Source organism: Leptodactylus fuscus, chromosome 10 (assembly GCF_031893055.1).
Source record: "Leptodactylus fuscus isolate aLepFus1 chromosome 10, aLepFus1.hap2, whole genome shotgun sequence".
Classification (NCBI taxonomy): domain Eukaryota; kingdom Metazoa; phylum Chordata; class Amphibia; order Anura; family Leptodactylidae; genus Leptodactylus; species Leptodactylus fuscus.
The window spans coordinates 8,616,967-8,632,299 of record NC_134274.1 but is presented as its reverse complement, the minus strand read 5'-3'; the positions used below and the strand labels follow the sequence as shown (position 1 = coordinate 8,632,299).

Here is a 15,333-nt window from a genome sequence, read left to right as displayed (position 1 = left end):
GGCTCATGACCAAAGATTTTGGTATGGCCCTGCCATACATATTCGATATGTGTCCTGTTATTCTCATACATAAGTGTCCGATCAAAATATGATATTTCCCAGGGCCTGATGGGTTGGATATTATCCCTTCTGCTTAATCTAGGTAAAGAATATATAAATAAGACCTCAGTGGTGGCAAAAGAGCAATGAACTCCAGCGCCCCCTTTAGGAGGGTAGCTCCCTATCATGCATAGTTTAAGGCAACCTAAGGGTTGGTTTACACTAGCGCTTGTATTCCGTCCGCAAGGAGACTCCCCCGGACGGAATGCAATCGCAATTGCAAGCGATGTGCTTGCAAAGCACATGGAGCCCATAGACTATAATGGGCTCCGTGTGCTTGCTGCACGAATGAATTGTGCGGGCAGTGCGCGGCAAGCACACGGAGCCCTATGGACTCCATGTGCTTAACTGAACATCGCTTGCAATTGTGATTGCATTCCGTCCAGGGGTTCTCCAGGCGGACAACTTGCAGACGGAATACAAGCGCTAGTGTGAACCAACCCTTAGGCCATACCCCTTCTGACCCCTGTCATACTGTTTGACCATTAGTCAGTGACCAAAGAATCGAATTGTAGTTTTAACGTTAATATCTGTCTTTTTTCCACAGCAACATCAATGACCACATGGAAATGTAAGTGCTACATATCTGTTGTATACTGTTATATCAAAGCTTTATTAAAGTTTTTTTGGATGCCCAACTTAAGGGGAACCTGTCGCATGGAAAACACAGTCTGGAGGTAGCATGTTATAGGGCAAACCAATATAATAATTCCCAAAAAACTGAAAAGTGTGATGTCACTCAGAGGTTGCCATGACCGAGACACTATATAACCCCATTTTAGTGTGATATGAAGCATACGACTATCACCATGTGTACAAATGGCTTCCTGATAGCACTTGTTACCACCACTAGGGGGCAGAATGACCTAAAACATTGGTAAGTAGAAGCCACATGGGAAATCCCAGTACCGTTTTGGTTTGGTGCACTCCTTTCAGTCTGAAATCCCCCGTTGTTCTGGATTATAATTAGATTATGTAGAGGCAGCAGTTTATCCTGGACGTCTGCCCAGAGCGACGGCAAAATCCTGAGCGAATATAAAGAGGAATTCAGAGACGCTGAGCCCCAAAGCACAGGAGTTGTGGGGCTCCATCAGTGCTGAATGCCCCTATAAAATTAGGACGGGGGACCCTTCACAATACAATGTGGGGTCGGGGTAAATGTGCGCAGCCTTGAGCCATAAAGGTGATGTAATAGCCCAGTTCCTTTAAGACACGGGCTAGAATTTGTCTTAAAGCAGAACATTCCTAGTAAATGTCTTTCTCCTTGCAGGACAACCACCCACTCGCAGCAGTATCTAATCCCAAGAGTGACTACAAAATCATGAGGCGCTCGCCCCCATCTGCCATGAACAAGACCCGACCAGGCACTACAGACACCCGGCCGCCATCTTGTCCGCCGCCCTCCTGGAGAGTTTGCTGTTCCAAGATAATCTATTTATTGAGGAGACTATTTATTTTCTTATGACCTGTGAAGAATTGCATTGTGGGTGAGAAGAACCTACAGATGTGAAAATCGTTCTGGAAACTTCTGATTTCTTTGTGGGGTGGAGGGTTCCCCTGTATACGTGTACAGAATACGGTGCTGCGCGAGCCGCCAATGAAGGTAGACTCTGCGGACGGAGGGTCGCCGCAGCACCTCTGACCTGTGAATTGATTTTTATACTGAGATGTAAAGTATTTTTTTGTGACTTGTCAATTTTGTTTTTTAGAATATAAAAAAAGATCATTTTAAGTTATTTGCAAAAGTGTTCTGGATAAAGCGCAACTTTTGTGTATGAACTGTATTTTTTTTTATTTATTTACAACGTCTTAAATTCATCTGTGTGGGGAATAAAGAAACAGAGATGGATCGGTCCGGACCAGACCTATCCATGTGTTTCATGGACAGTCATCTACTGCAGTATAATGCTGTGTACTCAGACCTAACTAGCCGATCACCAGAAATTAGAGAGATCTGATCCTCGGCGATCAGCGGAGCACACAATCAACTAACCTGCAAACGGGAGACAACCCCTTTAAGGAAAGCTACAAGCAACACAGTTACTGCCCAATCCTAATGTACACTGTATTATTTCTGGTGCAGGGTCTGAGAGGTGGAGCCTGAAACAGACCACACCCCTTTTGTTTCTTGAATCTCTGCCCTGCACTAGGTATAAGTGTAGCAAAAATCTTGAAGTATTTATTAAAAGGGGTTAACTAGGATCAGAAACCCTTTTAGGAAGTGACATCACACCTGGTCATAGGGCTGTGCTGCAGATTGGCCATGTGATCTAGGGTTGTGATGTCACTTCCTGAAAAGAGTTTTGGTTCAAAAGAACAGACACCAGACTAATCCCATTATTGTTAATGAGGTCGGCTGACTGATTCCACCAATGTCAGCAAGCTGTCCATTAAAAACAGAAACCATTGGGCTAGTTTCCCTCCCCCATACACCAGCAATCACATCCTCTACTCAGCTGGGAGCAAACACTTGCAGTCGTAGTCAGTGTGTGTTCTCACGTAGCACAAGAACTTTACAATACAGCAAAATCGGAATAGCAGAGGTGAGTGTGTGTCCAGGGGAAAGGCAGTCACATCTTCTATGCTACACAGTCCGAATAATACCAAAAGCCTTTACATAGTGCCTAAGTATCACAACATGAGTATATAGCTGCCACATAGTGACTGAATACAAAACAAGTTCACTGAGACCGACATTACTGCCGTATAATGGCAGCTACCAGTCATGGAGCTCCTATGGATGGTTACAGTACAATTACTTTCAGTGTCTCACAGGAGACATCTCTGAAGAGAGATCTTTACTTTGCCTTTTCCTCTCCATCTTGCACAGACCACCATGATTGTTTAATATAACAAAAAAGAAAAATCCATCTCACCAATAGTTCAATTTCAAACAACCGTGATGCACGAGACACTGACGGACTTCAATCAGTAGACAATATGTAGTTTCCAAGAAAAAGGCATGCTACATTGCCATTCCCTTACAAATGCATACTCATTTTATATGAAATTTAAAGGGAATCTACCACTAAAACACATTTTTTTTCTAGTTACCACGTCGGAATAGCCTTTAAAAAGGCTATTCGTCTCTTACCTGTGGAAGTGCTCTCCGCCGCGCCGTTCGTTCAAAATACCGGTTTGTACATTAGTTCTCTCACAGTGATGGGGGCGTCCCCATTGCAGCTCGAAAACCGACCGCAGCGCCGCCTCTCTGGTCTTCGGTGTCCTCCCCTTGCTTCTTCAGCGTACTGTTGGACGCCTGCGCAGTACGCTCTGTTCGGCGAAGATTGCCGAACGTACTGCGCATGCGCGAAATTGCGGTCCCAGCCATAGTGCGGGCACCACACTTTCGCGCATGCGCAGTACGTTCGCCGAACAGAGAGCATACTGCGCAGGCGTCCGACAGACGTTGAGACAAGGGGAGGACACCGAAGACCAGAGAGGCGGCGCTGCGGTCGGTTTTCGAGCTGCAATGGGGACGCCCCCATCGCTGCGAGAGAACTAATGTACAAACCGGTATTTTGAACGAACGGCGCGGCGGAGAGCACTTCCACAGGTAAGAGACGAATAGCCTTTTTAAAGGCTATTCCGACGTGGTAACTAGAAAAAAATGTGTTTTAGTGGTAGAATCCCTTTAAATAAACGTTAATTTTTTATTTATCATCACCTGTTTGATGCTGGACTTACCTTTTTCTTGGAAACTACCATGATTGTTTCCCTGTCCTCATACCAGCAGCACAAGTGTGGTATTCTGCCCCTGTGTGCTGGTAGGACAGATGGAATTTTTAATTAATTAACCAGTCACAACCCGGCCCTATGAGAGGGCACAAGGACCTCCCACCTGCGTGTTATTTTTCTGTCCTGTGATGGTGGGACAGGTGCAGGAGGCCTCTGTGGTCTCCTGTATGGTTTGGAAGAAGGTGTTTGCAAACCACCTTCGTTTCCTTTTTATTTCTTTCTGAGGAAAGATTTAGGTTTATATTGCAGCTGCGTTTTCTGAGTTTACGCCCAAGGTGCCTTCCCTGGCAAACTTAAATCAACTGATCTCCTTATCAACCTTCCTGCCAGGGCCTTCCTCCCCTGAGGAGGTTAGGCTACATTCCTTGGATTTAGGCAGATGCCTCTGGATCTACCTAGACCGGACCCTGTTTTTTTTTTTTTAGGTCAGAGCACCTCCTGAGTAATTTAGCCGGGAGATTTAGAGGTCGGATTATGAAAGATAATCTGTTTTCCCTTAGTCATAACAGCAGCACAAGGCTCCCTCCCTATTATTATTATGATTGCATTGTTATGAGCTGTATAAATTATGTACCCTTGTATTAACACGCAGGTGGGAGGTCCTTGTGCCCTCTTGTAGGGCCGGGTTGTGAGTGATTGATTAAAAATTCCATCTGTCCTACCAGCACACAGGAGCAGAATACCCCACTTGTGCTGCTGTTATGACTAAGGGAAAATAGATTATCTTTCATAATCCAAGCTTCTCCCAGTCCTGACACTGCCACCCAGACAGCTTGGTCTCCTTACACTTCCCAACCTCTTCACAACACTTCCCATTCTATGGTCCCTTCAATAATATCATTTTGCTTCTTTCATTACATCCTCCTGCTGCTCTCTATAGAAATCCCTCCAAACAATTAGAGCCGCCCCTTTGTACTTTAGTTAGTAATATAGTGCACCCCTGCTCCGTTCCCCTAGAACTCGCCTATACAGTGTTGGCCTGCTCTTTCAGTGGTGTGACGCAGGCAGGGGTTATAGGTCAGGTTACTGTGTTGTACTGGACTATAGAGGTTATACAGCAGGACAGGGAATCCGTAGCACCCTTGTATGCGCGTGATGGGAGCCATTGCTGGAGCATGTACATGGATTACTGTAGATCAGCAATATATATGTGCCGTGTGTGTGAACAGGACTTTGCTCATACATACAACCCTCTTTTGTATTGCTTATGTTGACAAGTGATCTCTGGGAGAGCGGCAGATGTAGCATCACACAAAAAGTTGAGGTTCCACCTCTTCTGAACATCACCATGCCCCCTTTCTCATGACTCAGGCACAAAATGTGCGGGCCATACCCATATTTTTTTGCCAAAGAGATTCAATCCAAAATAAAAATGACAAGTCCAGAAGATTTGCCCGCTCTGCGGTGAGGTCACCCCTTTTTTTGGAGTCCTCCTGGACATTCGCAGAGAGTGGGCGATTCTGTATTACAGACAGTAGCATTCCGCATGGACATGTTACTTTACAAGTTCTTGTAGCTATTTTTGGGCATCCTTCTCTTTCCCCCTTTGATTTCATCTGAGGCGTGTGCTTGTACATTAGTTGGTGGAATGTAAGGGGTGAAGACTCCGCTGCGGGCACTTTACTGTCAGAGTCTTATTGTCTTCTCGTAATAAAGAGCCGATTATGTTCCGCAGCCTCTCACCCGTGATGTCTCATGTGATCCTCAGAGCAGATTTCGGCAATGAAATCCATCAAGACTAGTAACACACAGAGCATCTGTATGCAAAAGTAAAGGTCGTGTTACACTGGTCATTCCAAGCACCTTCCGAAACACAAAAATTGCTCCTTGTGTGCATTAGTCTGGTAATGGGAAAGGGGTATGTTGCAGGTTTCTTACACCATTAGTGACAAAAAAAAAAAAAAGTTTCCAAATATGGGGTCTTAGCTTAAAGGGAGGGTTGTCTAGTCCATGACAAGAGACGACGACACCAAGTGCATCACACAACCATCACCAAAAAGGGAGGGACTAAAGAATGGCGCCATCTTGGGATCGGGAAAATCCAATGTAAGTAATTATAATTTTCTATTCTACAATAAGTCACATTTTCCCCTTTTGCCCACAAGACACCAGAGAATGAAATAGGAAAATTGAGGGCGGGACGACCACTTATACTAAAAAAGATCATTAGGTGCTCTCAGATCCAACCTGTACCAATGGAAGAAAGTGGAGGGTGAAGAGCAGGTAGCTGTCCTATACATCCACTCTACGGAGACATACATCTCCACCCAAGAAGTGGCAAAGTCTCTGGTGGATGAGTCCTAAAGCCCAATGGTGGAGCCACCCCTGAGAAACTGTAGGTCAGGGAAATTATCAAATTCACACATCTGGCCTTTACCCTTGTCCATACCTGCAAAAAGCACAACAAAGGAGACAGAGCTCCCCGAAAACCTTGGCTTAAAGAAATTTCTGTCCAGGCTTGCGGTGGCCATGTTAGTGTTTAACAATTTATCTATGTCTTCTACAGGAAAACATGCCGATTTACTAACCTCTGCTTCAGAGTTGGAGGAGGAGGCGTCTGAAAGCTCAGCACTTTCGTTACCCAAGGAATTTTCATCTGTAGAAGAAACTACATCTAGACTGGAGGAAGGACCTGACTTCTTTTCACTGCCAGTTTTAAGTGTAAGGTAACTTATAACTTCTTGCATACTAACACTAATACCTTGCAACAAGTAAGGGGATTCTTTGGTAATAGTACGTTCAATACAGGCCACTACCACCCCCCCATCTATCCTATCTATCTACAGGGCTGGGGTGATATGCTGGTTCTGGTGACAGTAACCTATCTATCTACAGGGCTGGGGTGATATGCTGGTTCTGGTGACAGTAACCTATCTATCTGCAGGGCTGGGGTGATATGCTGGTTCTGGTGACAGTAACCTATCTATCTGCAGGGCTGGGGTGATATGCTGGTTCTGGTGACAGTAACCTATCTATCTGCAGGGCTGGGGTGATATGCTGGGTCTGGTGACAGTAACCTATCTATCTGCAGGACTGGGGTGATATGCTGGTTCTGGTGACAGTAACCTATCTATCTGCAGGACTGGGGTGATATGCTGGTTCTGGTGACAGTAACCTATCTATCTGCAGGGCTGGGGTGATATGCTGGTTCTGGTGACAGTAACCTATCTATCTGCAGGGCTGGGGTGATATGCTGGTTCTGGTGACAGTAACCTATCTATCTGCAGGGCTGGGGTGATATGCTGGTTCTGGTGACAGTAACCTATCTATCTACAGGGCTGGGGTGATATGCTGGTTCTGGTGACAGTAACCTATCTATCTGCACGGCTGGGGTGATATGCTGGTTCTGGTGACAGTAACCTATCTATCTGCAGGGCTGGGGTGATATGCTGGGTCTGGTGACAGTAACCTATCTATCTGCAGGGCTGGGGTGATATGCTGGTTCTGGTGACACTAACCTATCTATCTGCAGGGCTGGGGTGATATGCTGGTTCTGGTGACAGTAACCTATCTGTAGGACTGGGGTGATATGCTGGGTCTGGTGACAGTAACCTATCTATCTGCAGGGCTGGGGTGATATGCTGGGTCTGGTGACAGTAACCTATCTATCTGCAGGGCTGGGGTGATATGCTGGTTCTGGTGACAGTAACCTATCTATCTGCAGGGCTGGGGTGATATGCTGGTTCTGGTGACAGTAACCTATCTATCTGCAGGGCTGGGGTGATATGCTGGTTCTGGTGACGCACTCTTTTACGAATGATGGTGTCCATAGCATTGCTCCGGCACAGCACTGTGTGTAGCTAAAGTGATTTTCCTGCACACGTTCAGCAGTCGCACATTACACGCTTGAGGACACGCTAACACCAGATGAGAATGGTCATTATATGGACCCCAATGTGAGGTGTGAACTTGCACATCCCCCTCGTCCCCACCACAGCTCTAGGAATGTTAAAGTGTGACTTCCGGAGAACTGGAGAATCTGAGCTTGTCAATAGCTACTCAGCGTGCAAGACCCCCACCACATCACATAATATGACATAACTATGTCTCAGATTCATGGACTTCAATGAGAGGGGTGGGTTAGTGAAAGCCATACCCCTCCCCCAATAAAACAAAACAAAACAGGCATCCCAATATGTAGCATCCTGACACCATGGGGTTGCCCTAGCTGTGCTACGGGGATTATAGGGGGTTTAGTACAAGAGAGACCATCACAAATAGCACCTGCTAGCCCCTCATTTCTATTACAGCCATCTGCAATGCCCCCCTTATGTCCAGTATGGTCAGTAGTAGTGTTGCACTGTGAATGAGGTCAGGGGGGAGGTGGCAGAATTTAGGGTGGAATGTTATAAGTCAGTGTGACATGTGTCTGCTATTTGAGAACATCGGACCCCCTCCCAGAGGCAGCAGCGGGGGCTGGGGATATTATATAGACAGCACTCTAGGGCCTACCATACATTCATCATCAGTCAGGCGGCATCGATCCACACACACTATGTCCTCAGCCCGTATTCGCAGCCGTTCCTTCCCATCCATTGATTTCAGGTCACATTTCCTGGAAACCAGATCCGATAATAACGGCAGATAATGGTTATCTGCTCCTTGTAGAAGGTCACATTATCTCATCGCTGGCGACTGCTAATACAGCCTGGAGGATATAATCTGCTATGTAATAATACCGCCTAGAGAAGCTCAGCACTATACCCCCCCTACACCATACAGAATGGGAGCTAGAGACTAGAATAGGAACTGAACAACCCCGCATAGACTAAAACTACAACTCCCAGCATGCCGCTTTGCTGAGTGTCCAGGCTATGTACCCCCAATAGCGCCATTACTCAGAGACACATCACATACCAGAGACTTACAATAAAAGAATTTATTTCTCTTAATACCATAAAATACTGCAAGGTTAAAAAAAAAAACAAAACAAAAGGTGCGAAATCTACAACCGACTGCATGTACAGCACAGCCGGACTCTACCGCTACTACACCGCGTGCTGCTAAATGTATAACCCACCGTCTAATATCCCATATCTATGCTGGGTTAAAAGGCATCAGGCCTTAAAGGGGTTTTCCCACAAGACGTAACCCTTAATTCCCTCCTATGTAGAGGACTGAGTGATGGGCACAAGGACGACCGGTCCCAATAATCAGACCCTGGCGATTAGACTCCTAGGGATAGGTGCAGTTTGTAGGAAAACCCCTTTAGTGCAACAAAGGATTACCACCTTAAAGGGGTTGTCCAAGGAGTTTAGATTAATTTACCTGATCTGACAGACTCTGGACAATGGACCCAGAACTTAAGTCCGTGTCCTGACATTGGGTCACATGATCTGAACCAGTATTCGGACCCCTGGCTTTCTCCATTCCTTCCATGACCACTGCTATGGGGGTGGACATAGTCAGCCAGCCCCTATGAGATTGTGGTAGTAGGGGGAGGGGGCAGTGCTGGTTCTGATTACATGACTCAGCTAACCCCCCCCCCCCCCCCCCCCCCCCCAGACAACCCCTTTAATAAATCTCTATAGGCATCATTGTCATCCGCGTCTATCACCCATGTGTACGCTCCAGACGTCCAGTAACAGTCAAGTAAATGGCCCCAAAGACCAAACCTGGGCTCTACTGGTTGTATGTAAACGAAGCTCCATGGTCTTATCTTTCTAATACACTTTATACTGCAATTTCTCATCCTGTTCAGTATTTTCGGTCAGAGAACAGACCTAACACAGCTGAGGGTTTGCTACAACCGTTTCCGTGCTATGCAATCCTCCGTTAGTCAGGGCTCCATACTGATCCACCGCAGCAAACTATCAAGACGGGAGACGTTTGTGCAGCTGCTGATGTATTCGAGCAGGATACAACTGTAACAATCCTGCAGCTGTGAAGTATTCGCCTCAATACATAAAACAGGAACATTTGCAATTCGCTGACAGCAAGCCGGGATCTTGATAATACAATGGTTAAGCTTCATTTACATCACACTAGATTGAAATACAAGTAACATAATACTGATCTACAGAGGTGCCAGCTCATCTTTGGAGTATACAGGTTTAGTTTGGGCACTGCCATGTGTCTTTGTACCAGCACCAGGTAGAGCCATTCACTTCCTAATATACCAGAGCTCAGTGTCTGACACAAAGCTCCGAATCCCCTGCATAGACAGCGCAAAATAAGACAATTCTCCACTACGGGGAGCCAAGAAGCTTAGGCCGGGTTCACATCTGCACTGGAACAGTCCAATGACCCATTTACTAGGACAGTATTGATCAGATATCAGTTGTGCTTGACAGAAGATTTTAGGCTGTTCAGATCAGTCCGAGCCTCCGATGCAGATGTGAACATCGCCGTGTGACATACAGTGGGTACGTTCCCTAGTGGTAGCTGAAACCTTATCAGAAAACTCATCTAACCAACAAAAATCAAAGCTGAAATTTTTGACCTTAAAAAACATTTAATTAGATTCACTTAAAAAGGGATTTTTCAGGACTTCAGATCAATAGCAGGTCATAAGAGACCAACTCCAAGTAACTCCCCCCGATTTTTTAGCCTAGGTAATGTTTGCAATCACATGGATAGGATCAAAGTGAAGTACCACTTATGGCCACTACACAATGTATGGCGCTGTGGCTGCTTTCTTCCAATCGTATGATCGATGGGAATTCGAGGAGGCGGATCCTCAATCGATAATGAATATTAAAGTCCTGGAAAAACCTCTTTAGGACCTGTATTAACCCCGTGCATGAGTACAGTACAGAACCTACATGACTATAGAGCCAGACAAGTACAGATCAACAACTGGAAGACTTCGGTGAGAAACGATTGAAATGTACAGGCGACTGGTTCTGCAGCTGTAGCAAAACCTTATAATCAGAGCTGTGTTTTTGCATCCTCTGGAGAGTCGCAGGTCGGAGTCCCCCTAGTACAGACACACAAAGCCAGACTCCATGCAGCAGAAAGTGTTTTAGTAGAGCGCCCTCACTGCTATAAATACTGCAATAACTTAGAAGCCATTAGTGGAGTAGAAGTCAGTGGGTGACAGGTCGTCCCCATTCAGGACAGGACCTTGGGTAACAGACTTGTCCGTTCGCTGCGGCGTTGCTGGGGGAAATCTTTGCGTTGGGAACTTTTGATGTTTCCTGATCTGGTTCAGTAATACTTTATTCAGGATAGGTTTCAGCAACCCGACAGTCAGATGTGCAACGCCGCTACAAAACGGGGGTGGATCGGCCTCAGTGGTGGGCAAGTTATGGAGGATAATCCTTAAGAGGTCTGTGGTGGTGAAATCCTCAGGGCAGATCTGGCACAGCTGCTGGACGTAGGGGTCCAAGTGTCTGTGTTTAATGAACTCTATTAACAGGGTGATGAAGATGTCCTTAGTGATGAGCGGGCTGAGCTGCGAGAACCTCAGAGTCTCCTCAATGACCCTTGGCCAGCGCTGTAGAGCGATAAGTATATGGATGGCCTGGATGATGGCCTGCGGTCGCCCGCTGCACAACAGGATCTCCATCTCCAGGTCCACATTAGTGTTTTCCTTCCGCTTCCCCAGAACGGACAAGGCCCTCTTATACAAGGGCACGCCATCACAGTTATCTTTGGCAGTGAAGTTCCAGGACAGCCCCGAGCAGTCCTGGGCGTGCTGGACAAAAGAAGGAAGCCACTTGGGTTTAAAGGTACATAAAGACTGACAGATGACCTCAAATAGAGGGTAGACCCCATTAGGGGAGCCATCCTTTGCCCCCAATGGGAGTGGACTCAGCACTTTCTTCCACAGCTCGGCCGTGGCCCTGATAACAAGTTTTCCATCTCCGTTGTGAATAAACTGAAAGTTATTCCTTATAGACATCCAAGACGCCTTGGGGAAAGTGCTGAACAAAGAGTTAATATAGAGCAGGCTGTCGCGGTCCAGGTCCATCTGAAGGAGCCGCGTGATCTCGTGGTCCACCAGCTCCTCACAGTACTTCTCAATGTCTTCTCCGGGTGCACTGATGATGCAGCTCTTGAGGACTTCCAGACTCATGAAGCTTTGTAGCTCGTTGGTGATGTTGCTCAGCAGATCTTTGTACTGGGTTTGGCCTTTGGATTTGCCATTTTTCTGGTAGTGGTTGAGGATGGCGGACAAGGTGATGGGGGCCTGGAACATTTCGCCTTTCTTTAGCTCCGTCACTGTCAGCTTAGTGTTGCTCAGGCTTCTTCTTTGGTAATACTTACAGGCCTCTTCATACACCATGTCTAGCAATGATGGCTCAGACTTTCCATCATCTTCAGTGCAAACAGAAGACCCAAAGGTGTAGATGCCGTTCCTTGAGAGCAGCTGGACGTCTTCAGTATCTAATACCCTCAGGAAGAACAGCTCCTCGCTATCGAGTAGGTTCTTTCCCATCAGCCTGCCGGTATTCATGTCTATAAGGAACACGGTTGTATCTAGCGCACAAGCCAAGGTCTTACCAAACATCTCCATCTTGACTTGAGTTTCAGCCACAATATCAGCTTCAATATCAAAGACATGCCTGACACCTCCATGATCATAAAGCAGATAGATCTGCCCAGTGGTTGTCATAAGAAGCAGGTGGCCGGCCGTGGTGACCACTGAATGCTGGATCGCTGGGGACATCTGAGAAGAAAGGAAGCTGGCATACTCCAGAACCATCTTCTTAAAGTCACTCTCACTAAGAGCTTTGCTGTGAAGGAGTCCTGTGGTTGGAGTAGCCATGGACACCTTGTCTTCTAGGAGAGAGTATATGAGGAGGGGATGAATGCCGCTGTCCGGGACCATGAAGATGTGGTTAGGCGAGGAGAGCATGGAGTACAAGGGGCTGTGATGGAGGACAATCTTCATACTGCCCAAGGTCACCTAGTGTCCAAAATGACAGGAAAAAGGGATAAAAAAAAAAAAAAAAAATTAATAAAAAAGTCTGAAGATCACATCAACTTAAAGTCTATGCAAGACCTCACAACACCAAGGAATGAAGGAACGAATACATAAGTCAAATTACAAGCTACAGACTTGGTGCTAGAGTGGAGTCCCCAACATCCACCATACTATTATACGGCAGATGTCTGGAAGGGTTTAACACATGATTTAAGGATCAGACTGAGGGGTATATTTGTAGTCTGTTACCACAGAGAACACAAAGGAGTGAGATGGAGTCAAATATTATAACCCTCCTCATTATCTAGAATGTCATTAGTTATCACTGTATTAGGGGCGACCCAAAGCAAAGAGTCACTGACTGGCTCCACAAACCCCAGGAGCAGTGCAGACTTCGCTGTGCACAGGAGGGGTGTACATGTGAGTTTTAAGGGACTTTCCATACCCCCTATTAGGTAACTCTTGTTTGATGGGGGATGGTCCTTATCTCTTGACATGAGTGGACTGAGGTTACAAAGAGGCCTATTGTCCAGTCCTGCAATAGACAGACAACCAAATGATGTGAATGAACAAAGTGTAACGTTTAACCCTTTCCTTTCCCACATCCTGGCGGAGCGGCACATCAGTAGCTAAGAACGTACATGGTACGTCTGTCACCAGTGCCAAAATCTCAGGATCTGCATGATGCTACAGAGCTGCAGATAGAAGCAGTACAACCTGTAGCCATTCTGGCATCACATCACTTTATCATAGGTGTTTGCAAATAATGGATTGATACCAACGGCATGCAAAAATGTTCAGATGCCTTGACCAGAACCAGCTTGGAACTCCCAGGTGCGGCACCTAAAAGCCGTTAAGGAAGTATAAGCGGCCTCCTGGAAAACCCCTTTAATTTGACCTGTATGAGGACGGCCAAGTCTCCGCCCTGCAGCAGATATCCATGGAGATAAGCATGAGGAAGTTTGATATGAACATGCTTGATATGTCTGCACCTTTACTCCCTCTCCCTGCTTAGCTGAGTGTGCATGGAGGGATGTGGGAAGGGGTGGGGGGAGTTGATAACATATCTACAATGTATACAGGGGGAAGGGGAGGGAGGTGGTCCCAGATTAAAGCAGCCTGCAGGTATCCGGTACAAAAAAAGATAAGAAAAATAGTTTTTCCTCCTCAAATATTGGTCAGCACTGACCCCTTGCAACGCTGCAGCGGAGTATGGTGGCCCTAGATGGCAGTGCATGCAGACAGATGATGTCACCGTCAGGGCTAGAATTTTGTGTGACTTGCACAGGGATCACAGGGTCCAGGGAGACTCCTCCATCTACATTACTAGTGGTGGCCCCGGTCTTGGGCTTTGTTCTCATTGTGCATTTTGTTTACCTTTATACACTATATAAATAAAGCAGCAGGCAGTGACAGGATTAGGCTAGTAGGTTCACACTCTCCATTGTTCTGATCCATCAGGTAGAGGTTGATCACTAAAACAGCGGTAACAAATGGAGTCCGATGGGCCCCTAAATGGGATCCCGTCCTAAAACTGGTGCAGTAAGAAGCCCCCGTGCAGGACTTTCTCCTCCACCGATTTTCAGGCAGACGGAGATGTGAACAAACCCAATACACAGGAACGTCATAGCTATAAAGGATTGGCCTGGAATAAAAGACATCACTGCAGGATCCGACTACACAGGGACGGAGTGTAGTCTGTTACATGACATCTGTTGAGTAGGGCTACCTTCACTTCTGCACCAGGCTCTGTGTTGTTCTGGTCTGTTAGAACAAGGGGCACGACCCATAATATAAGGGCCCGGTGCACCACACTCACTATAAGGGGGCAGGGGTAAAACAAATCTGTGTATTCAGCCGTATTCTGCAATGCAGATGTGAATGCAGCCTTAGACTTACCCCTGACAATTAGGTAAACAAGGTCCTTACACCATAGAGACTCACCTGCTGCCCAGACACCCGGAGCGCCCGCCGGCAGATGCAGTGCATGTAGGGGTTAGGGGGCCCCTGGGGTCTGGAGGGGCCCCTCTCCTCACACCACACCAGGTCCCCGCCATTGCCGGCGCACACAGACAGCACCCGGGCCCGGCCGCTGTTACACAGCTCCAGGGACTGCAGGAGGAGCCAGGTGTTGCCCGCAGCTCCGCGGGGAGGGCTCCACACCTCGGCCCGGCCGTTCTCCCACACCAGACACAGCAGCCAGTCCGGCGGGCAGTGGTAGAAGAGCAGGCCGGAGAGCGGAGGGGTGTCCCGGGGCCAGCTCTGCTCCAGGTAAGCCCCGGGGAGCGGAGCGCCGGGTATCACCCGCGGAAAGGAGAGCAATCGCCGGTGCTGCGGCAGCCAGAGGAGCAAGTGGCGGCCGTCCGGGCTGCAGAAACCCCGGCAGCCCCCGCTCTGTAGCGCCTCCCGCAGGTGCTGCTGCCGCCCGAAGTCTCCATAATCCGAAGCTAGCTGCGGAGGCCCGAAGTGCGTCATCCCGCTGTCCGGCCGCCTATCCCGGCATGTCTGTTCCAGTCAGCGCCCTCTCCTCATCACAAGACCGACCCCCGCCTAACTTCCGGATCACCTGTGTACAGTGGGCGGAGTTCCCAGCAAGGCTTCACCTGATTGCACAAGGCGGACCA

General features: G+C 47.4%; 2 protein-coding genes across 3 annotated transcripts in view; one reads left to right on the top strand and one right to left on the bottom strand.

The window, feature by feature from the left end:
• The window catches only part of LOC142183594 (prominin-1-A-like), a 51,650-nt gene extending 49,862 nt beyond the window's left edge, over positions 1-1,788 (top strand). For both annotated transcript variants that reach the window (XM_075258734.1, XM_075258733.1), the window contains exons 24-25: positions 647-670; positions 1,370-1,788. In XM_075258734.1, the coding sequence (XP_075114835.1) occupies positions 647-670; positions 1,370-1,424 (79 nt within the window). In that variant the 3' untranslated portion in view covers positions 1,425-1,788. The remainder of the gene's footprint in view (positions 1-646; positions 671-1,369) is intronic.
• Positions 1,789-8,701: 6,913 nt separating this feature from the next.
• HPS6 (HPS6 biogenesis of lysosomal organelles complex 2 subunit 3) lies at positions 8,702-15,285 on the bottom strand. Its single transcript, XM_075258470.1, has 2 exons — positions 14,654-15,285; positions 8,702-12,691 (listed from the first exon to the last, which is right to left on the bottom strand). The coding sequence occupies exons 1-2, from the start codon at positions 15,182-15,184 to the stop codon at positions 10,841-10,843; spliced, it is 2,382 nt and encodes a 793-aa protein (XP_075114571.1). The 5' UTR covers positions 15,185-15,285; the 3' UTR covers positions 8,702-10,840.
• Between the last annotated feature and the right edge of the window lie 48 nt (positions 15,286-15,333).